We start from the raw sequence: 26314 nt of genomic DNA, 5'->3' as shown, positions 1-26314 counted from the left end.
ATCACCTTGTGACACCTAAAAGTCTATCTAACATTCCTTGTCTGCAGAGCCACTTAGGTCAAGAAGGACTGCAGACTTTCTCAGTGACTTAGTTTGAATTCTTCTGGTTTCTGTGGGACTTATATAGAGAAAGGAAGCAATCTAGGCTGGGTTTCTTGCAGGATGGTGGAGGTATCTGGGAAGGAAGAGAGAGGAGAGAGAACTCATTTTTTAGGGCTTACTGGCTTGCCCACATGTTCTATCCATAGCAGCATGTTGAACTTCTCTTATTTGTGCATTCATTCCTTCAGGCCCTTGTCTTTTCCATCCTAAGTTGTAACTCTTTGAATTTCTATGCTTATTCATTGGTGTTTTGCAGTCATAGCAGTGACTAGTAAAGAATAGATGGTTCAAGTTTGTATTTCCACTCAAAGTTTTGTTTCTTGAGACAGGGTCTCACTCCTGGCAGGCCTGGAACTTACTATATAACCAAGATTGGCTCAAACTTACAGAGATCCAACTGCTTCTGCCTCCTGAGTGCTGGACTAAAGGCATGCACCACCAAGCCTGGCTTTCCAGTCAAGTTGGCTTTTTGTTTTTTGTTTTGGTTTTGTTTTGTTTTGTTTTTTTTTTGTAAAGCAGTTTCAAAATTGAGATTAGGAAATTTCTGTCTCCTCAGGAATGGAGGTGTTTATCTTTATTTATACGAGCTCTTATTATTCATCCCAAGGGACAAGAAAATGTTCCTTACTCAAGATGGCTGCCTAATTGATGGTAATTGAAACTAAAGAGGAATAAAAGCTTATTTTTAGTAGTTGGGAAGTAGCATAGAGATCTAGTATGATGGAGTGGATTCTGTTTCAAGCTGTGGTATTATTTAGGTTTATATTCTTTGTCAAGTGTTAAGCTTTCTGTATCTCATTTTTTTCTCATTTGTAAAATGAATGTAATTAAGCGAACTTGAAAGTGTGTGTGTGTGTGTGTGCTGTGTGTACGTACAAATGAACAGGTGCTTGAGTAGGTGAAGATCAGAGGTAGCTGTTGAGTCTTCCTTAATTGCTATCTATCTGAAAAGAGATAGGATTTCTCACTGAAAGTAGAATCCATCAATTTGGCTAGATTGTTTGGCCAGCAAGCTCCAGGGATCTACCTGTCTCTGTCCCTCACCACCTTCTAGTGCTGTGATTTCAGATACATCTATGGTGCTGCATGTGCGTTTTACAAGAGTGCTAGGTATCTTAACTTGGGTAGCATGTACTTTTTTTGTTTGTTTGTTTGTTTGTTTTTTGAGACAGGGTTTCTCTGTGTAGCCCTGGCTGTCCTGGAACTCACTCTGTAGACCAGGCTGGCCTCGAACACAGAAATCTGCCTCCCTCTGCCTCCCAAGTGCTAGGATTGAAGGCGTGCACCACCACTGCCCAGCTTATGCATGTACTTTTTAAAGTCATCTTCTCAGCCCCTAAAGTTGATTTCTTAATTTTAATTTTACAAACATATGTTTATTTATTTGTGTGTGTGTGTGTGTCTGTATAGGGGAGAGTAGGAAGTGTGTTCCATGATATGAATGTAGGTTGCTCTGAGGCACAGGCAGTGACCTAGGTTTTATTAGTCTAATATGCCTATACCACACTTAGAACTTGAGAACCTAAGTAAGAAAGTAGTGGGTACTAAGTTTCAGTGAAGGTGAAGCTGTGGTACCAATTCTAGAATCTGGAGAGCTGAACTAGTGCAGTAGTTTCTTCAGACAACTAGTTCTTCAGTATAGCTTTGTGCTTTGCCCTGAAAGTTTAGCCCTTCCTCCCTTCATTTCCATAATTTGTGAGCCACACAGTATACTTCAGCAAGTTCATTTTCTACTTAGTCATCTAGGCCTAGTAGTAACTAAAGAATCCTTAACTGCTGCCTCTGGGATACATCTGACATGTTGCCTGGTTCTTTCATAAAGTTTTTATAGGATTATAGCTACATTGTTCACTTATATATTGTTTGTGGCAAACCTTATGCAAAGAAAGTAGAGTTGAATAGTTGAGACAGAGATAAATAACCCACAAAGCCTTAAATATTTTGCTTTTTGCAAAAAATTCCCAGCTCCTACCTGAATGGATATTATTTGTTTCTTAACAGAATACTGTTTGCTTTGTCCAACAGAAAGCGTTTGGATAGTGTGGAAGTTTTGGCTTGACTTCCAGTTTTGTCAGAACAAAATTTGGCCCTGAATTGTAATGGCTGCCTTTAGAAAGGGAAGTTGGTAGTATGCTACAGTTCTTTTTTTTTAATACCTGAGTAATATGTTACATATACTTTTATATGCATAAATATCCTGGACATCATTTTAAAAACAGGTTAATGTTTATTTTTTCTGAATGTTTTGTTTAAAGGACTTATTGGGAGTATAAAAATTGTAAAGTATACTTATTAGTCCTTTCATATCTACTCATAGCTTCTGTAATCTAATGGTAAGAAGCGGAATTCTTTTATGTTTAGGGACCAGTAACTACAAACCACAATAATAACAATGATAATTGAGAAACCAGTGGTTAGTAAGGAGTTTTTTTCTCATGGCTTTTCTGTATCTTGCTGCTTTAGATCAGCTATGTATAGTTAACCTATATGTATAGTTAACATATGTATATGTATAGGTAGAAAACCTAACAGTAATTTAAAAATAAAAATAAATGTCTTAAAGAGGAAGGTTGTTGATGATGGGCATGGGCTCAAATATACCAGCACTTGGGAACCAGGTGCTGTCTTTCTCTAGTTAGGCACCTTCAGAGTATTTGCTTTCAGGCGTTGTGCTGTGATATCCTGGCTAAATGTATGGGTACTTGAACCCCATAAAACATGTTTGAGAAAAGGCAGGGAAAGGCAGAATGGGGCAAAGGAAGAACTGGCACCACTTCTATGTCTTATTTTAAAGTTAAAGTAACCATTTCTCTTGAGTGCGTAAAAAGTGTCCTCCTGGCTAGAACTGTGTCATATCAACATCTTAAACCTTAAGGGAGTCTGGGTAAAGAGTGTATGCTCTTCAACTTAAAACAATGGGCATATGTACCCATAAGTCATCATATTTTATTTATTCATTTAAAATCTTTTTGGTGTGTGTGTGTGTGTGTATGTGTGTGTTGCATGTATGCTGTTGCATGTTGAGGAGGTTAGAGGACAACCTAAGTTGCCAGTCCCCACCTTGCACCTTGGTCTCTCTTGTTCACTGTTCACAGGACAGGTTAGCTGAACAGTGGGCTTCTGGGAATCCCTTTGGGTCTACCTCCCATTTCACTGTAGGGGCATGCTGGGATTACAGATGTGTATGTTACTGTATTCACTTTTGTATCCATCTTTTCTCATGTGGGTTCTGGGGGTCTAAACTCAGGTTCTCAGGATCATACAGCAAGAGCCATCTGCTGAGCTCCTTCTCTCCCTCCTTCCCTTTCTTTATATTTTCCTTGTTTATTCATTTTTTTGGGAGGTAGGGCATCATATAGCCAGAAGTTCTCAAACACATGTAGCCAAGGATGACTCTGAGCTCCATTCCACCTGCCTTGGTCTCCTGGAGTACTGGACTTACTTACAGGCATGCTCTACCATAAAGCCATTTTAAATAGAAAACATTGTAACTTAAAAGTGCATTTAATGCAATCAATTTACTGAACATAATAGCTTAGCACCACAGTGTACTCTATAGTATCAGTTACTTATTCTGTAATTGCATGCTGTCTTGGGACAGCACAAGATATCACACTACATATAATAACCTGTGAAAGATCAAAATTAAAATGTGAAGGGCGAATTCTACCGATTATAAGTCACTGTTATGCTAGCTGTGATGGAGAATGCCTTAATCCCAACACCTGAGAAGTGGAGGATTGAGAGTTTAAAGTAAGTTTGGGCTTTCAATAACCCGTGTAGTAGTTTAAATGAAGATGACCTCAGTAGACTCATAGGGAGTAGCACTATCAGGATGTGTGGTGGTGTTGGAATAGGTTTCACCTTTTTGGAGGAAGTGTTTTGGTTTTTACGAGACAGGGTTTCTGTATAGCTCTGGCTGTCCTGGAACTCACTCTGTAGATCAGGCTGGCCTTGAACTCAGAAATCCACCTGCTTCTGCCTCCCAAGTGCTGGGATTAAAGGCGTGCGCCACCACTGCCTAGCTAAATGAATTATCTTTGATGCGTCTAAAAGGCCATTGCTAAATGTAGATCATCTAGATTTTCTCCTGCATTATTTTACAGAGATTTTATAGTCTTGAAATTTAGATATATGATCCATTTTGAGAGAGAGAGAGAGAGAGAGAGAGAGAGAGAGAGAGAGAGAGAGAGAGAGAATATGTGTGTGTGTAGTTCATGTCTAGGTTCTTTGCTTCTCCTTCTCTATCCTTTTCTGTCACTCCTACTATATCAGTTAGAATGAAGGACAGAGTATGAAGTATGACCACTTTAAAACCACTTTAAAACTGAGTAATGGTATGCAACTGTAATTCCAGTACTCAGGAAACTGAGACAGAATTATCAGGAGTTCAGGGTTCTCCTAGGGTCCATAAGTAAATTCCAGAGAAGCCTGGGCTGACACACTGTTTCACAAAATTAAACCAAATTAAACAAAAAACATGTAACAACAACAATAACAAAGAGGTCAGAAGGGGGGCTTAGATTTCCTGAAATTGGAGTTACAGATGATTTTGAGCCACCATGTAGGTGCTGGGGACTGAACCCAGCCAAGAAACAAGTGCTATAATGCTGAGTCATCTCTCTAGCTGTCTAGCTGTCTGTCTGTCAGTCTGTCTGCCTGCCTGCCTGCCTCCCTTCCTCCCTCCCCCTCCTGTGTGTGTGTATGTGTCTGTATGTGTATGAGAGAAGGGGGGAGAGGGAGAATGTGAATGAATCATATGTCATGGTATGTATGCGAAAACCAGAGAAAAACATGTAGGAAGGAGTTGGCTTTCCCTACCCTGTGTCTTAAAGATGGAACTAAGGTCAGCAGTCTTGGCAGCTAGTTCCTTTACCTGCTGTTCCACCTTACTGGTCTTGTTTTTTTTTTTTTTTTTAAATGTACAAATTCGTGTCTCCTTTTCCAAATACTGTAAGTATTCAGGGTTTAGGAAGGGTAAATAATAAAAGAGCTGAGTTCTTTCTGTATAGAGTTCTTCCTCTGCATTTAGACTAATTTGGGCACACTGAGTGGTAGTGCAGACATTTGTCAGGGAAGATGGCTGCATGCTATTTAAGTCAGGTTTCATGCTAGTCACTGACTCTTTGGAATTAATATGAAACTGACCAACAGTTATCTGTTGTAAACAAAATAGAACTCAATCAAGGATCTTTTAAAACATCAAATTTTGTTATTCTGTTTATCCAGAATTGATGAAACTTAGAGAAGAATCTTAACTTCTGAGCCTGGGAAATGGCTCACTGCATAAAGGTTTTTGGTACTAAGCCTGACAACCCAAGTTTGACCCTTAGGACATGTGGTAGAAGGAGAAAACTGATTCTCAAGGGTTATCCTCTGATCTCCACATGCATACCATGGCACATATGTACCACCCACCCTCATCCCATACCAAATAAGGAGATGTAAATAATTTTAAACCTCTAAACTCATTAATTATGACCTGGAAGAAATAATCTTCATAACTTGATTTCAGTCATGTGCCTCAAGGGGGATGAGTAGAGTGAGTGTGGTGAGTGATGGGAGATACTGTCTTCTGGGTGTACTGGAAATATGTGAAGGTACATTTTTATCATTTCAGTCTTCAGGAGGCACCCTTTATTGGGGGAGGAGGCAGTCCAGAGTTGTTTCTTTAATATGTTATCCCACTCCAGTTCTATCATAGTGACTGGCATTTGACAGGTGCTTAAGAAATTCTGAGATTGGTGTAGGGCCTACTCCATAACTCTATGAAATAGATATAGGTTTATAAAGTATAGGGGCACATAATAAATAGCCATAAACAAATAGTAGCTATTGCTGAACTTTCTCCGTTTAAAGGAGAGTGTAGTTACTGTAAGGACCACCTTATTATCTTTCATGGGACAGCTTTTAGAGAGTCAGCAGAAGAGATGCATTTCTCCCTCTCCAGAGGACTTTGGTAGGCTCTAGAACAGCTGTTCTCAGCTTGTAAGTCCTGATCCCTTCAGGGGTTGTTGAACAACCCTTTCACAGGGGTCACCTAAGACCATTGGAAATATCAGATATTTACATTACAATTGATAATAACAAAATTACAGTTATGAAATAGCAACAAAATTATTTTTGATTGGGGGGTCACCACAGCATATAAAACATATTAAAGGGTCACAGCATTAGGAAGGTTGAGAACCACTGGTATAAAAAAGTCTGTCTGGTACCTCTTGTTGGAGCCTGGGTTGGGAGAACCGCAGAGATAATCAGTACATTGGTTATGTATTTGTTTCGCACCCCTCAGCGCCTCTTCAGAAAAATAGGGGGCGGGGACAGCGCTCTCCCCGCCTCCTTTCCCCTCCTTTCTCTGTTCCTCCCTCCCTCCCCGCCCCTTCACTGTGCCTCTGTGTCTTTGCTGCCGCCCTACGTGGGCCTGAGTGCGCTGCGCCTCGGGAGCTGGGTGGCTCCGCTGCGCCGCTTAGCCGAATCCAGCCTGTTAGGCTGGTTCAGCCCGGGCTTTGTCCCAACTGCTGATCAGGGAGAGGTGCGGCTCTGCGACAGATACACAAGATCCTCAGAGATGCTGGGCCCCGCACCCACCGCCAGGTAATTCTGGCCTTCCCTGGGCCTGGCATAGCTAGACTGAGCTGGGGTAATAGGAGCGAGCGGGTGTCTCGCTGCCTTCCGGGGAAGGGAACGGGAAGAACATTACATTCCACTTATATTAAGGGATTCTTAATGAGGAAAGGGCCTGGCAGTGTAACATTGAGATAAGCCCATTCAGGGATAGGCCTGTGTTGGAATAAGATATCTGGCTAGGGAAGGTTATGAAGGGGAAGCTGGATTTTTGGGGAACTGCATGCCTTAGGGGCCCACTCCTTTGTAAGCATGCTTCTGCTTCATGGCCAGGGTGATGCTTTTCTGTGCCTTGGTTTAGGTGCCTTGGTTTAGTTGCCAGTTTCTTGGGACCAGGAATGCTGTTCTCTGGTTGGAGATGTAGTGAAGATAGGAGACCCCTGCAGCTGTTTTTGTTTAGGTAGTCCCTCAGAGCCTTAGTTTATTGAAGTGAAGGGCTTAGCATTCTGTAACTGTGGCTTTCCTAGGCTGTAAAATTTACCTTGGAAAGGTGAGCTAGATAGAGACAGAGGGACCAGCCTTCCATATGCACCTTGCTGGTCTGTTTAGAACCAGTGACTTCAGGGCAAGACCGGCTTAAAGTGCTAATGCTTATGTTGGGGCTAAGAGTAGATATGTTGGATGTAGGATGTGGGGGTGAGAAGAAACAGGTGAAAGTATGCTATTTTTTCCCTCTGAACTGGCCCATCTTTAATACTTAGACCACTGCTATAAACTGGGCTGTCTTCTCTGGTGCACTGTTATTGATGTGCTAAGTAAATGACAGACCTCGAGACTGTGTAATATCTTAATCACTGTAAAATTCCTTCCTTTATATTAACCTATGTTGATTATTTTGGACTTTTCTCATCTTGGTTTCAGAGGAGCGATGCAATTGCTCTGGGAAGCCTTCCTGTCTTTCCTTTCTTCCTGCCTCCTGCTGGGTGGCTTTCCTTGCCTGCCCCTCACCTGTTTTCCAATCTCACTGTTTTCCTTTCCTTGTCCTCACACTTTCCACTTCTTGTCTCTTTTCCCTCCATAACCACGATTTCTTCTTTCATTTTTCTTTTTCGTTTCTTCCCTGGATCCTCTTCCTCTTGGTTAGGTTCTCTTCTCTTTTCCTTTTAGAATCTTTTTATTGTTTTCTCATTGGTAGTAAGTTGCTGACTTGGAGGGACCTTTGCTGTGATGTGTGTAAGGTCCAAACATTCTAGCTTCCTTGTTTTTGACCTAAGCTCTGTTTTCTTTATGTGTTAGGCTCTCTCCTTACTGCCCTCAGACTGTGTTTTGGGGCTTCCCAATAAGCAGTTGTTCTTCCTGGATTCATTCCCCCATCTTTTTCTTTGAGAGCCAAGGCAGAATGTGGGCAGAAGGGAAAAATCATGATAGGAAGTCGAGAGCTTGAAGGCTCGAGCTGGAGAACAAATACAAATACAGCTAGGTAGGAAGTGCATCTCAATGAGGGGCTGGGAGGTAGCCAGTTACCAGATGGCACAGTGGGATGGAGAGAAGAAGGTGAAGTCTGAGCAAGAGGGTTCTTTAGGAAGAAGAAGGTGGCTTTGGCATCAAGATGGAGGTTATTTGGGGGTAAGGGTAGCTGTAGAGGGAAATATTTATAGGATATGTAAAGGATGTGTAACCATATAGGTTAATTGTTTCCCCTTCCTGATGGTAGGCTCTTTGAAGAGGTTTATTTTTGCTCTGCGGCCCCCCCCCGCAAGTGTCCTAAAGTGGGAGAGTCAGAGGGGAAACAGAGATGAGACTTTCGGGGTTATTGTTTCATTGACATTCACTAATATGCAATGTGTGTGTGTGTATGTATGTATGCATGTATACATACACATACATGATATCTATTTGGTATCCATCCATTAACTGTTTTCTCTGGCTGGTGAGAACACTTGTCACTAAGCATGATGATCTGAGTTCAATTTCCAGGTTCCATATGGTGAAAGGAGAGACTAATTCCTATGAGATATATGGATATGTGAGCCATGGTATGTGCTCACCACTATCCCAACGCACACGTACATAAATAGATGTAATTTTAAAAGTAAATATTCTCTCAGTCATCTCTAGTATATTAGTTATGGTGCTGGTTGCTAGGTACAGTTGCTAGGTTTTTAAAGGAGGTGCTTAGATTCATTTGCTGTGTTCAGATGCAGGTCTAGGGGTGTGGACCCTCATGTGGTAGTGTAGAGGAAAGTACAGGCAACTATGATAATGTAGTAGAGGAAGACTAAGGTTCAACAAATCAGTGGCAGGGCTGAATTGTAAACTCAAGTCTTTTTTAATTGTGATGCGAATTTACTTAGACTATGTTATCTTGTGACATGTGCATGTTGTATATAAAGAATTTTCTTGTTTTTTCTGTCTTTGGGAATAAAATGTAGATATTAATGAAACAGAAAACAAATTTACATGTGGTAGGTTATTATGCCCTGGCCAAACAAATTCTCAGTACCTTGGAAGGAAACAGACTTTGTCCCTGTTCATTTCTGGCTGCAGGCCATTTAGGTGACTCACTGCTGAGCACCCTCTCTGAGTTATTTGATCCCTTTCTCTTCCCTGTTTTCTTATATTCAATTTCTGGCACAAGATAGAGAGTTCAGAGACCAGATGGGCTAGGTGTTTATTTCACAGACTTCTGTAAGATAAGAATATAGCACCCTGTAGGGCCAGTGAGGATCCAGTGAGGCAATGGATGCACGAACACACTTTATGCAGTGATCTATCCATATTCTTGTAATTGTCTCTGGATGCATTCTTAAAACAACTAAGAAAATGCTCAGATGCTGTAGCCCAGAAGCCCAAGGATGCAACTGAGAAATTTAGATTATATCTCAATTCTTGAGGAATAAAAGAAAGTGGGAATATATAGAAAAAGCTTTTAGGATTGATAATTGAGTTTCATGGAGGTCAGCTGGTTATATAGTGATTTATTCGTGTCAGAGGGACAGTAGAGGGACAATATAAAAGGGTGTATTTTGATTGACTATGATAAGTAGACAAATAGAGAAAGTAATTAAGGTCACATCTTCATGTAATGATGGCTGGTTACTTGTTTATCCAAGTATCATATATTAAAATGAAATATATTTATATTAATATTGAAGAGTTTATTATTAAGATAAAGAAGTAATTATATAAAAAATAAAAAAATATGGTGCTGGAGAGGTAGCATTAGCTGCTATTCCAGAGGACTTGGGTTCAAGTCTCTGCAATAACAGCTCACAACTGTCTGTAACCCAGTACCAGGGGATCTGGTACCCAAATGCAGACACACATGCAATCAAAAATAACAATGCACATAAAAAATTTTAAAAAATCACACAGTTGGTACTTAATAGCTATACTTATTTTTAATCTGCAAAAATAAACTCTAAAGTCACTTCTTAAGCAGATCTTTCTTTGGGGTTGGAGAGATGGCTCAGTAGTTAAGAGCACTGATGCTTTTCTTGAGGTGCTGAGTTCAATTCTTAGCTATCAGATAGTGACTCACAACCATTTATAATATGATCTGATGCTCTCTTCTGGCATGCAAATAGAGTGTGTGTGTGTTTGTAAAATAAAAGTCCTATAATTTTTTTTTTTTTTTAAAGAAACTCTTTACTGTTAGGGCCTCTCTTCTGGATTTATGTAGCACCTCTCTGCACTCAGAGGTGGCATTTGCCATTGATGTATTGTTCTGTAGATCCTGTATCTTTTTCTCTCATTAGTCTGTTTCCATTGGAGGGCAGACTCAAGTCTAGTATATTTAAGAGTCAGCTGAGTGCCTTTTTAGTTTCTAAATATAGGTTAGTAAATAAAACAAACGTAGTTATTGTTAAGGAGATGTGTAATAAATGAGTATAATTAAAATTTGTGATAGTTGCTGTGATAATCAAGATAATCAACCCCTTTTGATCATGTTAAGTATAACTGTCTGTGAGACAACTGCCACTCTGACCAGTACCTGCAGCTTAACAGAAGTTTAGATAGAGTTGACTGCCAGGTAAGAGAGCTGTTTGGTCAAAAGGTTTAAAAACTTGGCGTCATCAGTAACAAGGGTGGTATGTGAGGCCTTTGGGCTGGGTGAGATCATCTTGGGGAGAGTGTATTGTATGAGTAAAGGTGTCTGGAGGCTTGGAATTATGAAAAATACTGAAGGAAGTGTATACAGGGAGGAGAAGAGTAGGCAGAAAGATAGAAGGAAAAGAGAATCCAAGACAGTAGAGTATTTTAAAGAGAACTGAGGTTAATTATATTGACTGCTAATGAGAAATTGAACAAGAAAGTACAGAAAAGTGACCATTAGATATTTCAAGATGGAAATGATTGGCAATCTTGACAAGAATACTTTTGTGAAATAGGAAGGATGCCACTTGGCACAGAGGGGAAGGTAGTAGAGACAGTACTTTAAATATTAATAGATAATTCTTTTGAGAAGTTCTGCTTCTGAGGGCAAACAAAGACGTAAGTGGTATTTGGAAGAGGAAGATGGTGTCAGAGGAGAGTTGTGCAAACACGTGTAGGATACTGTATATTGTTTGATATATTTCTTGGGTCAGGAAAAAGAATCAGTTATGATTTTGAATTTCCTTTTTCTTTGCTATGCTACATCAGTTTCTAATCTCTTTGGCTCTACTTTTTAAGATAAATTTCCTTTTTTTTTTTTTTTTTTTTTTTTCTCAGTCAGGGTTTCTCTGGGTAGCCCTGGTTGTCCTGGAACTCATTTGGTAGACCAGGCTGGCCTTGAACTCAGAGATCCTCATGCTTCTACCTCCCCAGTGCTGGGATTAAAAATGTGCACCACTACCATTTGGCTGTCAACTAATTTCTTAACTACTGAGCCATCTCTTCAGCGTTTGTCATCTCATTACTTCAGTGTTTCTTTCTCAACAAGTCCTTTCCTGATCAACTCTGGTCCCGCACTTACACGCACATGTGTACTTGACACTGTTTTATTTAATTGCTTATTTATTGTCTGCATCTCTTACTAGACACATAATTTTCTGCAAATATAAGAGTTTTGTTTTACCCAACTAGATTAGTACTATTACATTGTAAATATATAACAATTTGTTAAATGGCAATATAGCAAAAGACTAAATATATCAGAGAAAAGCTTGGTGTAATTGACGGTCTCTCCAGGGAAGAAGACAGGCAAGAAAAGAGTATAGGGAAAAGAAAGTTTTTGAGGGAAGAAATGGCATCATGACTTCATTGTAACTGGAAGCAAGAAGAATATGATTGCATATGCAGGGAGGCATGTAGTTGTGGGGTGGAAACTTAGGGGGTATTGTGTGGGAGATCATATAGTGTCATACTGGAAAATAATTACAACTTTGAAATGAAAGCACTAACCAGATTTTTATAGTGTTCTCTGAGACATTGCTGCTTCAGTTTAGAAACATTTGGGAGACAGTTGAATTGAACTGGAATTTTGCTGGTTAAATTTTAGAAAGGAGGGGGAGGCAGACACTCTGTGTGTGTGTGTGTGTGTGTGTGTGTGTGTGTGTGTGTGAGAGAGAGAGAGAGAGAGAGAGAGAGAGAGAGAGAGAGAGAGAGAGAGAGAGAGAGAGAGAGAGAGAGAGAGAGAGAGAGAGAGAGAGAGAGGAGAAGAGGAGGAGGAAGAGGAGGAGGTGGAGAGACACACACAGACACTGAGTATACCTGAGAGGGTCACAGGGATCAAACTCAAGGTCATTCAGTTTGGCAGCATGCCTTTACCCTCTAAGCCATCTTTCTGGGTTTGGGTAATTTTGAGAGACTGATTAGGCAAGGAGAGAAGCCAAGGTGAGGATTGTAGGGACTGGTAAGTAGGATTATATTTGGTTATCAGACCCTGGGTATGATCAAGTGGGTGTTGGCTAACTTGGACCTGAGGTAAGAAAATGGAGTGACCAGCATGTTGACAGGAACATCACTGAGACTGTTGAATAGCTTTCGATAGTGGTAAAGAAGCAGACAAGTCAGGAACTGAGTTAGTGACTAGGAAATGAATGGTAAGTGCACAGGGGTATGATAGCAGCCAGAAGAGAAGAGGTGACTCACATACAACAGTGTTTTCAACACACACACACACACACACACACACACACACACACACACAGAGAGAGAGAGAGAGAGGGAGGGGGGGAGGGAGAGGGAGAGAGAGAGAAGAGAGAGAAAAAGAGGAAGAGAGAGGGAGAGAGAGAAATGGTTTGCAAATAGCACTGAAACTTAAGGATAAAGTCTGTAGGATGAGTGTGAAAGAAAAGATAACCTCTGGTTTCTTTGGGTCAGGCAGGGGCTGCAGTGGCAGCTAGAGAAGTCTCTTCTGGTGAAAGGCAGGTTTCTTTTAAGGCTAGCATGCAAAAGGAGCTGGCCAATGACAAATAGAAAATTTCAACAGACATAGTAGAAGGGTTTGAATCAGAAGACTCTTAAGATTAGGAAGGTGTGTGTACACGTGTATGTATATACATATATGTATGTATATGTTGAAAAGCTGTTTCTATGTGAGTCACCTCTGCTGGCTGCAGTCACACCACTTTATATAAGTACAGGGCAAGACTAAGTAAATTTTAAGTCTTTTTGTTTGTTTCGTTTTTTGTTTTTCAGGACAATATTTCTCTATGTAGCTCTGGCTGTCCTGGATCTCGACCTGTACACCAGATTGGCCTTGAATTCAGAGATCCACTTGCCTCTGCTTCCAAAGCGCTGGGATTAAAGATGTGTGCCACCAGAGCCCAGTGAATTGTCTTTTACTTCAAATCTCTGCCATTTCCATATCTTTGTTGCCTCTCATTTCTCTTAACTTTAGGAATGTTCTCAGTATAACCCTCTGTCTCTGTCTTATTCTGTCTCAAATTATCATTAGTATCTAAAGAATACTTTTAAGATAATCAAAATAATTAGGAATGTAGTCTTGCTCTTATAAATATTTAAGTTAGAAGGTTAGGTAAATTGTATACTCTGATAAGTTTCAGATTCCTTTAAAATAAAAAGTTGGAATTGTCTGACTCTTGAGAGCCTTCCCGTTTATTCCACCAAGCCAGATTGTCTTAGAAAATGGGCTCGTGCTCATTACCTTAGGTGCTCCATGTCTCTGCTGGGTCAAGGCCATGGAGACATAGGAATTAATCATAGTTTTATCCCTTGAGTTATTCCTTGCCTAGTGACCACACAAAGTGAAGATGAATCTTGACATTGCTGCATAGAAATATGAATAAAATACAGTTAAGTGCAGTAAAAAAATATTTAATAAAATTCCATCATGGAGTTTCTTCTTGCCTTAGACCACTTATGTTCCCAGATGAAAGACATACACAGCCTTATATTTTTAAATATGCCTTAGGCAACACAATAGCTGGGCAACTGCCTACCCTCCATGCTGTTAGGATCCACTTTCCTACTGATAACTCCAGTTACTACTTACTAAATTCTGTGTTCCATCTGGGCTGCTCTTAACTTCAATTGGCCAGCCCACATGGCCATGTTTTCATTGTGGCACTCCTCCCTCCTGCATGTTGTGCTTCTCTTCCTCTCCTCGAGGTCTCAAGCCTGGGAAACCTAAAGCCCGCCTATATGTCGTCTTCTCCGTAGCTATTTACCAATCAGAACTAACTGAGAGCAGGGTCACTCAGTGTCTTACATGTACACTCTCTAGACTTTGGGGCAATCAATTTTGGGGGACCCAAATTAGCATTAGAATACAAGCAGCATTAGGCTAGCCCTCTACAGTTAAGTTTTGAAGGAGGGTAAGTAGAGTCTTCTTTGAAGGTTTCTTAGAAGAAAGTGAGTCCAGTTGGACCTTGAGGAATGAGTAGGAGTTTACTAGACAGAAACATTGAAGCATCTTAGGCAGATAGAACAGTGCAGGTAAAAGTGGTGATATGAAAGTGTACTGATGGAATGATGGGTTTAGAGAATGGTATAGGTAAAACTAGAAACAAATGGGGAAGAAACAAATATTTATTGGACATCTTTTTGTATCAAGCAGCATGTTAAGTACTGTCTCTTAAAAAGCTTTTGTGTTTTTTAATTACTATGATAATTCTAAAGTAGGTAGTCTTGTTTGCATTTTACATAAGAGTCAACAGAGCATCAGAAATTAAAGTAGCTTTAAACCACCTACAGTTTTCTTCCCTGCTGCCCCAGCAGTTGCTTTCTTGTTGCTATACTAGAGCAAGTAGCTGGCTGAAGGCTGCATAGTGGGAGTGCCTTTGACGCATCAGAAGGACATCTCTCAGCAAATTCAAGGCTACAGTATTCCAGGTTCCTGCCAAAGAAAACCTCTTGGCACGATTTAATTAAAGATCAGATTCTAATAACCAGGCACCAAGGGCATACAATACTCCTCAGGCCTGAGTGCTGGCCATGTCAGTGTGCAGCTGCTCTGGGTTGTTCAAAGTTACAAATGTAGTTGGTATGTGGAGTGGTCTTATTGCTTCTTCCTGTCCCTCCTTCATTTTGTTGACCAGTTTATTGCAAACTTCTAGCATTTCTTCCCTCCCTCCTTGCCTCCCTCCTTTCAGCTGTGCTGGGAATTGACCTCAGCACTTGCATACTATTCTGTCACTGAACTATATCCTCACCATGTTCCCTCTTTTATTTAAATTGATATCTGAGGGACTGTCTGGAAAGTGCATTAGAGGACTGGTGAGGTGGCTCAGTGGGAAAGGCACTTATTAAACCTCATGTTCTTAGTTTAGTCTTAGGACCCACATGGGGAAAAAAGAATGGACTGCTCTGAGATGCCTCTCTGACATAACCATTCATACAGTGCACAAGCATGTGAACTCATGTGCTAAACAAACAAATGTAAGAACATTTTTAAAAAGTTAAGTAAATTAGAAGTTGTGTAGTATATTCCTTTGTTTCTAGAGGTTACCCTGACATGTGGTGCAGTGATCACACAAACATTTTTTCAGGTCCTTGCTTCTTGTGCTCACTGTGTGCATGTTGTGGGTGACTGGCAACATCTCTGAAACTATGTTTCTTTGGATTTGTTTCACTGTTCTATTCCCAGAACCTAGCAGAGCCTAGAAAAATGATGCCTACCAAGTAGATTTCCAAGCTTTTTATAAATTCTGAAGTGTGATCTGGTGTTAGAGGTTATTAAAATACCTGTTCCAAATAATGGCTGAAATCTTATATGTAACGGTAGTTTATCTGGCTTGTTCTCCAGGGAAACTGTTTCATAGGATTTCAGCACTCACTTGGGAAATGTAAAGGACTATCTTAAACTCTAAGCCCCATCCATATTGTAAGCTCAAGACATCCTAGAATCCCCAGTGCAGATGGATAGCAACTAGTCTTTTCCTTTAGGTAATACCTCTTTTCTCATTGTAGTTTCTCTATAGCCTTGTTCTTTAACCAACAGCTTTTTGTTTTTTTATTTTTTAAACCTGTCTCATATACTGTCCAGATACAGAACAGTTTAGAAAAGTCTGTTTTTTTTTTTTTTTTTTTTTTCTGGATATATGTGAGGCAGAGCACAGTAGATCCATAGTGATCCACTATGTCCTACTTGAGTTCTTTTTTTTTTTCTTTAAAAATTGTACTTTAACATTCCTTCCCTTCTCTTCCTCCCTTCCTTTCTTTTTTTTTTATTCGATATAATTTATTTACATTTCAAATGATTTCCCCTTTTCTAGCCCCCCCACTCCCCGAAAGTCCCGCAAGCCCCCTTCTCTTCCCCTGTCCTCCCACCCACCCCTTCCCACTTCCCCGTTCTGGTTTTGCTGAATACTGTTTCACTGAGTCTTTCCAGAACCAGGGGCCACTCCTCCTTTCTTCTTGTACCTCATTTGATGTGTGGATTATGTTTTGGGTATTCCAGTTTTCTAGGTTAATATCCACTTATTAGTGAGTGCATACCATGATTCACCTTTTGAGTCTGGGTTACCTCACTTAGTATGATATTCTCTAGCTCCATCCATTTGCCTAAGAATTTCATGAATTCATTGTTTCTAATGGCTGAATAGTACTCCATTGTGTAGATATACCACATTTTTTGCATCCACTCTTCTGTTGAGGGATACCTGGGTTCTTTCCAGCATCTGGCAATTACAAATAGGGCTGCTATGAACATAGTAGAACATGTATCCTTATTACATGGTGCCTCCCTTCCTTTCTGTGTGATAGAGTCTTGCTCTGTAGCATAGTCTGTCTGGCCTCAAATTTTCAGCTCTCCTGTTTTCCGGGCTTGAATTGCAGGTGTATGCTTGTATGTTTGCATGTTCTTATATGCCAGTTCACACTATATACAAGTACATACACACGTGGAAGCCAGAGATTAACCTTGGGTTTTTTTCTTGCTCATTCTCTACTTTATTTACTGAGGTCTCCAAGAACCTGGAGCTCACTATTCCAGCTAGTATAGCAGGTTTCTCTGGGAGCTCATCTTTACTTCCCAGGTGCTGGAAGTAAATGTAAAAACAGAGAGGACTTGAATAAAACAGAGAAAAACTTATATGAGAACTCTTTTTCAGCGGAGGTGAATAAAGGTGGACTAGGCTGCTTTTGAGGTTATAGATATCCTAATGTTGGAGGATTTCAGGTATAGTTTGGACAACCCAGATGGCATCATGTGATACAAGGTTTCAGACAATAGATTTTAGTAGAGTTTTGCTTAATCTTCCCACTAGTAATTCTCTTAAACATGATAAAATGACTAAGAATGAAGAAAAATATGGTGAAGCTTTCCTGGCGTAGTCCTATACTGTGGGCCTTGAAGGACCTGGGAGGCCAGGGAAAGCCTGGGTAGGTATAAGGTAGCTGTGAAAGTATAATTTTGGAACTGGCAACCTAGAGTAAGAGGGCATTGCCAGCTGAGACACTGGATGCTGTCTTGTAGGAGCTAAGGGATCTGAGTGGGAACTGGAGGAGAAGGCAGAACAGTCATATCTGGAGAGTGAAACTAGAAGAAATAAATAAAAAACCAGCCACCCAGCTAGTCAGTTCAGATTAACAGGGCATCCTTGGTTTTGATTTCGTTTGTTCCAAAAGGAAAGGAACAATTGTTTTGTCAAAGGTTGGTCAAGATGAGTTAAAATCCAGTTGAGTTTGACTTTAAAAAGTTAAGGAGCCTGGCGATGGTGGCACAAGCATTCCAGCACTTGGGAGACAGATTCAGGTAGATCTTTGAGTTCAAGTCCACCTTGGTCTATAGAGTGATTTTCAGGATAGCCAGAGCTACACAGAGAAATTCTGTATCAAACAAACAAACAAACAAACAAACAAACAGTTAAGATTTTCTTTAGTGAAGATAGAAATCCTTGCATTGACATGGAGTCTGGCTCCTTCCCCTTTCTTGCTCCTTTTCTTTTTTCCAGTGTGACAAAGAATATTTAATGAGGGCCAGGTATGGGGGCATACACTTATAGTCTCAATACTTAGGAGGCAGAGGCAAGGCAAATCTCTGAGGGTTTGAGTTTATCCTGGTCTACATAGTGAGTTCCAGAACACCCAGAGCTACATTGTGAGACTCTGTCTCAAAAAACAAAACAACAGCAAAAAAGGGAGAATATTTTGTGAGCTAACAGGCAGTATGGCTTTGTGATAATGCCCAGAGTTCCACCTTTAACACTTTAAATAAATAAAGAAAGAATATATGGGAAGTTCAGGACTTTCTAGACATAAATTGAATGTGGATAGCTTTAGTTTGTAAAGCCAATTGGTGTCCTATTATAAAGGACTTTGAATTTTATCTGTATTAGTAAATTCCTTTCAAGACAGCATATATCTATCTTTCTATAAACTGTACATTAACTTGTATCTACTATAAGTTAAAAAGGTAAGGCACTGTTGATCTGCAAAGATGGCTCCTGGGAAAAATTTATCTGTAAACATAACAATACAAAGAAATGTGATAACCTGAAAATAAACACATTGCCTTGGAGCATGGAGAAAGGGCACCTGACTTTTTAGAGGTCAGAACATTTCCTAAAGGCAGCATAGAAACAACAGAATTAATCCTCAAAGGATGGATGAATTCACTGATAGGAAAATAGGAAGATGAAATATGTATAAAGGGATGGAGGTATGAAGGTTATGGAATATTTAAAGAAATTAAAGAAGATGGTATAGTTATACTGTAAAAGGAATTAAAAGGAGTGGAGATATGGAAAGTGAGACTGATGAACGGGTCTGGTCAAATTAAGAGATACAGTATAGGCTACATGTAAATGTGAGTGTTGTTTAGTCTTGATAAAGCTAGCCACAAAAACAGAAGTTTCACTGACAGTTGACTGTATAGGGAAAGATAACTTTCCTAAAGTTATAAAGCTAAATGTCAGCAAACTCAATGTATGGAATGCTGCTGGAGGTTACTTGTCATGTAGATGAATGAATGGAACTGAAAAAGCTGTGGGATTTCTCAATGTCTAGTAAGTGTTACTGGATTTCCCACCGAGTTTTTGCCTGGTGCATATCTGCTTTTCACTTACATCATGGTGTATATATTTGTCCTTTAGGCTCTGAGGGAAGAGAATGCAGAGAAAAACAAAATCTTGGTGAATTTTTAGCAGTGTTTGGAACATATTAGGGATTTACTTCTGGCTTACTGAGTAAATAGACGAGCAGTATTCATGACAAGTACAGGAAGGCTGTATGATTTTAATTTTAAAACCTCGAGAATATGTAATTACTTGTGCTAAAAAATAATATGAGTGTTATGTTTTTTCTTCTGATTCTAGTAGCTGCTGCTGCTGGTGGTGACAATGTCAAATAACGGCGTAGACATCCAGGACAAACCCCCAGCCCCTCCAATGAGAAACACCAGCACTATGATTGGAGCTGGCAGCAAAGACACTGGAACCCTAAACCACGGCTCCAAACCTCTGCCTCCAAACCCAGAGGAGAAGAAAAAGAAAGACAGGTTTTACCGATCCATCTTACCTGGAGATAAAAGTACAGTATTTTGTTTATCATTTGTGTGCCTTAGGAAGAAAAAAAACAAAGCAAATCAGCTTTTCTCCTATGAATAGTCTGAGTAGATCTATCCTTCCCTGACTTAATTCTCCTCCAATACCTTTTATTTTCTTATTAACATGTCTTGCCTTTCTAGAGTGGCTAAATCCAAATGCAAAATTTACTCATTGCTTCGGATTATATTTGAACAAAATTTTAAGAATAAATTTGCTCTTGCCAGCTTTCAGACAAATTGAAAATATTTGTATGTATCTACTTCTTTTCCTTTTTGAATTTTTAAAAATGTTTATCAAATCATAAAACCTAAGGATTTTAGCATGTCTTTGGATATTTCTTTTTCCCACATTACTTTCACTTTGAATGCTACCTTTGCAAATTTTATCACCTTATTTTTTCGTTTACATCTTTGGTCCCATTCTTAAGATTTGAGATTTAGTGTTATTAAGAATAGAAAGGAATGGTTGAGGAAAGATGGCAGAGGTAAGTAGGAATCACTATGAGTTCAGGAGAGTAAGACTTACTAGGTGACCTCATTTCCTGTTAGTTTTAAAGTGTGGATCTCACTCTGTATCCCTGGCTAGCCAGCCATAAATCCATGCTGTTCTCCTGCCTTAACTTCTAAGTGGTGAGATTACTGACATAAGCCACCATGCCCTCCTTTCATTACCCTCTTACTAATAAAACTTGAAAGAAGAATAATCAAAATCTTAATGATTAACCTGAAAAAGTCACTGACATCTTTATAGAAAAAACAGTGGAAACATAAAAGTTTAGGTGTCTCCATAGATGATTTTTGCCTGATACTAACAATGCTAACTTAGCTGGGCAGTGGAGCACATACCTTTAATCCTAGCACTCAGGACGCCGAGGCAGGCAGATCTCTTGAGTTTGAGGCCAACCTGGACTACAGAGTGAGTTCCACGACAGCCAGGACTATACAGAGAGACCTTGTCTTGAAAAAGAAAAGAAAAAAAAGCTAGCTTAGATGACTTAGATGACTCTGTAGGACTGTTTTCGTGGTGAGGCTTTCTATCTTTGGAAGTACAAGTTTCAGGTTAAGATGCACCTGATTTACTACTATCAAGAAAGTCAAAGCTGCAAAAGAAGAGGCAGCTTTCTGAAATTATATATCTTATGAGGAACCTGTATAAAAATACAGAAAGAACTATTACAACTTAACTAAAAATTAGGTAACTCAGTTAAAAAATAGACAAAAGAATCTGTATAGACAGCTCTCTAAAGAAGATAGACAAATGGAAAATTGGCATATGAATAAATGTTATCATTAGTTGTCAGGGAAATATAAATTCTAACCACTGCACACTAGGACAAAAAAGCTGGATGATATCAAATATTGGTGAGATTATGGAAGTATTTGAGCATTTCATAATTGCTGGTAGGAATGTAAAATGGTATAGCCTCAGGGAAAGCATTCTGGCAATTCTTTAGGTGCTTAAATGGCGAGAAATGTTACTACCCAGCATTTCCACCAAAGAGAAATAATGCTTTAGCCTCATTTTTCATGATACCCAAAGTTGGAACTATCTAATATTAAAAATAAAATATAACATCGATATAGTGAAATAATATTTGGTTTAAAAAATAAAGCCCTGAGCCATACTGTATCTATGGGTGAACCATGAAATATGTGGTTAAGGAAAAGACCTAGTCATAATGGTCACATAGTGTATAGTTTCATTCATGTGAAATGTCTAGAAATGTAAATTCCTAGATAAAAGGCATGTTAGTGGTTGCCTAAGGATACAGAGTAGGTAATAAACAGATGAGGTTAAGGAGGTGATGGCTAAGAGATAGGGAATTTCTTTTTAGAATGATCAAAATGCCTTGGATTGTGGTGGTGTTTGTCTGACTCTGTGAAAATACTAAAAGCCCAATTATACTTTATAGATAAATTATAATAGTATGTAAATTGTTATCAATAAAATTGTATTTGTATGTGCATGCATGTGTGCCTGCCTTAGAGATTGGAGGACATTGGGTATCCTAATGTGTCCCATTCCACCTTATTCCCTTGAGAAAGGTTCTCTTACTGAAGTTGGAGCTAGGTGGACAGTCAGCGAGCCCCAGCAACAATCCTCCTGTTTCTGTTCCCCCAAAATCTTCTACAGTGGTGGGGTTACAGATACACATGGGCACGCTTGGTTTTGAAATGAATGCTGGCACTTTTAACTCTGATCCTCATTCTTACATTCTTAACCAATGAACTGCCACCAGCCTCTTTTTGTTTGGTTTTAAAGATTTCCTATCTAAAACAGGAGAGAAACAGCACCTTCATACATCATTGCAACCAAAAGAGTAGCTTAGATATATAGGTTGCAATCTTGCTTCTTTCATAATCTGGATATCACATTTGTGTTAGTGTCTTCTCTGTAGACTTTGTCTTCTAAAAAGACTTGTCATCTAAAACAGTGAGAGCCAGAGCAACAGACACAGTTCTTTTTAGCTCTGCAACCCTATATTTATACAGATGAGGTATTACAAAATGTCATTGGATCTGGCTTATCTATGTAGGTGGAAAGAAACCAGGACATTGTTAGATATTTTTATTGATGATAGAGCTGTAGACCTGGCGGTTCTTCTAGAAATCTGAGTTCCCTAGGCCAGATTTGGTCTGAAAAATTAATCTTATCCTTTAGATCAAGTCTGCATGTTTGTAGGTTGAAAACAGTTACAAGAAATTTTTGTAAGATCTAATAGTCTGTCTTTTCTTTTTTTTTTTTTTTCTTTTTTTTTTGGATTTGGTTTTTTTCGAGACAGAGTTTCTCTGTGTAGCCTTGGCTGTCCTGGAACTCACTCTGTAGACCAGGCTGGCCTCGAACTCAGAAATCTGCCTGCCTCTGCCTCCCAGAGTGCTGGGATTACAGGCGTGCGCCACCATTGCCCAGCTGTATTTTATTTTCTAGCTATGAATTTTCTTGTTGACTATTATTAATATATATATTAAGATGGAAAAAATGGCTGAGTTTTTTGTTTGGAATCTTAGTTCCAGCTAGCAGTCTATTACTTAACTGCAGGATATACATCAGGACTAATAGTCTTTGACATGCTCTGCCTTTATATAATATTTGAAGATTAGTAGAGGCTGCATAGAGAATTATTCTAGAAATGAACTCCAATAACCATGACTGAGATATGCCCCTTGAAACAACTCTTCATTTATTATTTTTAAATATTGTTACAGCATCACCTGTAAAGTGGGAGTAACAGCTTATACCCATCTATGTCACTAGTAGGCATTTGTATACTACCTTATGTCATGAATATAAATTATTTTCTAAACTGTAAAACCATACAGATGAGAGCTTAATTTATTTTAATGAAATATCATTTATTCTTTTATCATTATCCAATACCCACAATTTATTTCCAATAGTAAAGTCGAGGTTTAGAGAATAGTAAACAATGCCCATTGTCTCATTGGTGGAAAGTGAGAGGATTGAATGTAGAACTAAGTCTTCCTAAAGTGTCTATTGCATCTACTACTATGATCCTGTTAGTTCTTCTCATATCAGACTCATACATGGTACTTTTAAGAAATACATAACCATTCCCACCCAGACGTTGGGGGTAGAATTTCTAGAGATGCAGTGTAAAGAGATCTGTAAAGGAGAATGAAAAGTTTTTTTACAGGTTACAGTAGTGGTTTAGATTAGAGCTGGCAGTGGGTGGTATCTGTGGGCATTACCTAATGCTAACCTCTAGGATGGCCTCAGTTTGTGCTTGAGGGAATGCATACATGATTGGAAGGAGAAGCTATAATTGAAGGCTTGTAATAGGTGATGCTGAGTTGCAGAATTCCATGTGGGAAAGCCTGGTTCCTGTGGTTAGGATTTGGAGCCTTTGGTTTATTCTAAGAAGTCATATAGTATTTAGTTCACAACCTCTTTCTGGCTGCATTTTCATGACCAAAGTGAAATACTCTGAGCTTGGGAAGAGCTTGGTGAAGTTAATTTTGATACTGAACTGTAGGAGTGTCTCTTAAGTTTGGAATGTTTTACTGCCTTTTGCTCAGATTAGTTCAGTTGAACTAATGAGAGGTGCTGTTTAAAACTAATTTAAAACTAGGGTTACTGATTCTTGCTGAAACGTTAATGTCTGTGGTAAAACATGGGATTTTGTAGTCAGCTGCTTTCCCCAAGCTAAGCCCAGGCTGAACTAAGAGATAGGAGGTTGGGTGAGGTTGTAAACTTCTTTTCTTATGTTATTTCTTCAAACTTAAGGTCTCTACTTATATGAAAGCAAGGTGATTCTTTCTTTTTTCCTTTCTGTCTTCAGCCATAGTTGAATTCTCTGTCTTAATCAGCTTATTGAGAAACTTTTACTTCAGTAGTTGCATATATTAATAATAAAACATGTTTTAAAGTTTTTAGTTTATAAAACCATATATTTTAATTGATTCACAGAATAGTAAATTGTGCTGGTTTTATTTTTTCTTTATTTCATTTTTTTAACTGAAGTTTGATATCTTTATTACTGTGTTGAATTCTAGCGGTGATTAATGTCACCTTTATTTTGTTTTTAATTTCAAAGGAGAGGCATCCAATATTTTATAGCTATATAATGTTTTTTAGAGGCTTTGATAATTAGCTTTTATTAGGTTAAGTAAATTCTGTAATCCTATTTACTAAGAAGTTTTAATGATATTGGATATCACATTTTAGCAAAAGCTAAATTAATTATTAATTTAATTGATTATTATACTCCCTTTTTTCCTTTTCATGTTTTTAATAGTTGATTTTATTTTATGCATATGTGTGAGTACCTGTATATGTGTATGTGTGTGCTTGTTGTCCTCGGAAGCCAGAAGAGAGTGTTAGATTTCCTGGAATTAGAGCTACAGACAGTTGTTAGTCACCATAACGAGTGCTGGGAAGTAAACCCAGTCTGCAGGAAGAACAATAAACACTCTTAACTGCCAAGCCATCTCTTTCTAGTTCCCTTCTTTCTTCCTTCGTCATTGTTTCTTTTTATTCTTCTATTGATTGATGAATGATGGTGAGGAGGAGGAGGAGGAGGAAGATTTTATTTGTTTTTATTGTTTGTGTCCCATGGCATCTGTGTGAGGTCAGAGAACAACTTTGTGGAGTTGGTTCTCTGTATCCAGCACATGGGTCCTAGAGACTGAATTCTAATCATCAGGTTTATCTGGCAAGTGTTTTACCCACTGGGCCATCCATAGTACTGACTCTTTCTTTGTTTTCTTAATACAATAAATTGCATTTACTTAAAAAGTTGACATATAGCTAATACCATATAGTTCACCATCTCAAAATATTTGATATTTTAGTATATTTACAAAATTAAACAGTTAGGAGCTATGAGTATAACATAGTGGTATACATTAGCATAAACGTGTAAAGACCTATGTTCACGTCTCAGCACTAAAAGTATTTGTTCAGTCATTACAACTAGTATCAGTACATTTTCATTAGACCAAAAAGAAATTCCGTTCCTATTAAGTCAGTCCTCATTTGTCTCTTCTCTCATCCCCTGTCAACTTATACTCTATTTTCAGTCTGAGTTTGTCTGTTTTAGATATTTCAATAAATGGAATTACAAAATATGCTGTTTTGTGCTTCTTTTTAAAATTTATTTTATTTTTATGTGTATGAGTTTTTTGCCACACATATGTATACCATATATATGTCTGGTGCCTATGGAGGTCAGAAGAAGGTATGGGATGTTCTGGAACTGGACTTACATATGGTTGTGGGTGCTGGGGAGTGAAGCTAGGTCCTCTGCATTATGCTAAATAATGCAACTTTTCAAAGTTGTCATCTGATCTGCACAAAAATGCCAAGGCATACAGGGAGTATTCTTAAATACTGAGACATCTTTTCAATCTTTCTAGTCCTCCTCCCCCAGCTTCTTGTACTTAGCATAATGCTTCCAAAGTTCATCCATTTTATAGCATGATGAGGGCTTCATTTCTTTTTATCAGTGAACTTCATTATATGAATCTTCTACAATTTATGTATTTATCAGTTGAGGGAATGTTCTATCAGATTTAGTCACAGGCTGTAGTCATCTTAAAAATGCTGTACAGTGGCTAGAGATGTGGTTTGTGGCCTTGGGCTATTAAACCCCCAGGAGCATAGATTTGCTTTATCCAGTTTTGATCTTCAATCCTCAAATCAGAGTATATGCCTAGTAAGAGATTATCAAAGTTGTTTGGCTTTCTGGTGGCAAAATCCTGAACATATTGTTGCCTCTAGGCCTTTGCTTACTCTATTCTTGGAATGTCCTTCCCTGTCCCTGCCAAGCTAATAGCTATTTATCCTTAATGATTTTTTTCAGATGGTATCTTTTGCAGAAGGGTAACTCATTGTTTAATTTCATCTATATTCTGAGCAGTAATTGGTGTCTTATTATGCAAGTAGGACTTGAAACTCAGAGACTTTTCTAGGGTTGAACAATGAGTGCATGCCAAGATGATAAGAAATGGGAGTAGTGGCGCATGACTTTAGGAGGCTGAGACAATGGATCTCTGAGCTCCAGGTCTGCCTGGTATACAGAGTAGGGCTACACAGAACAACTTTGTCTTGAAAAACTAAAAACTTAAAAAAAAAAAAAAAAAAAGTAAGTTCTGACCTTAGTCTTCTTGGTTATAGAATGGAGATAATCTGTGCTGTCTGCTTCCTGGGCTTCTTGTTGTGAGGAGGCAGTGAGACAGTGGCTAAAGCTT

At 38.9% G+C, this 26314-nt stretch overlaps 1 protein-coding gene across 1 annotated transcript in view; it reads left to right on the top strand.

Moving 5' to 3' along the window:
* Window positions 1-26314, top strand: part of Pak1 (p21 (RAC1) activated kinase 1) — a 123770-nt gene that overhangs the window by 49321 nt on the left and 48135 nt on the right. Inside the window, 1 exon segment of the mRNA XM_052158304.1 lies at window positions 19374-19587. Within this exon segment, the coding sequence (XP_052014264.1) occupies window positions 19398-19587 (190 nt within the window). The 5' untranslated portion in view covers window positions 19374-19397.

This window comes from Apodemus sylvaticus, chromosome 1 (assembly GCF_947179515.1).
Source record: "Apodemus sylvaticus chromosome 1, mApoSyl1.1, whole genome shotgun sequence".
NCBI lineage: Eukaryota > Metazoa > Chordata > Mammalia > Rodentia > Muridae > Apodemus > Apodemus sylvaticus.
The sequence above is the reverse complement of the archived record's forward strand: the minus strand, read 5'-3'. Positions and strand labels throughout refer to the sequence as shown.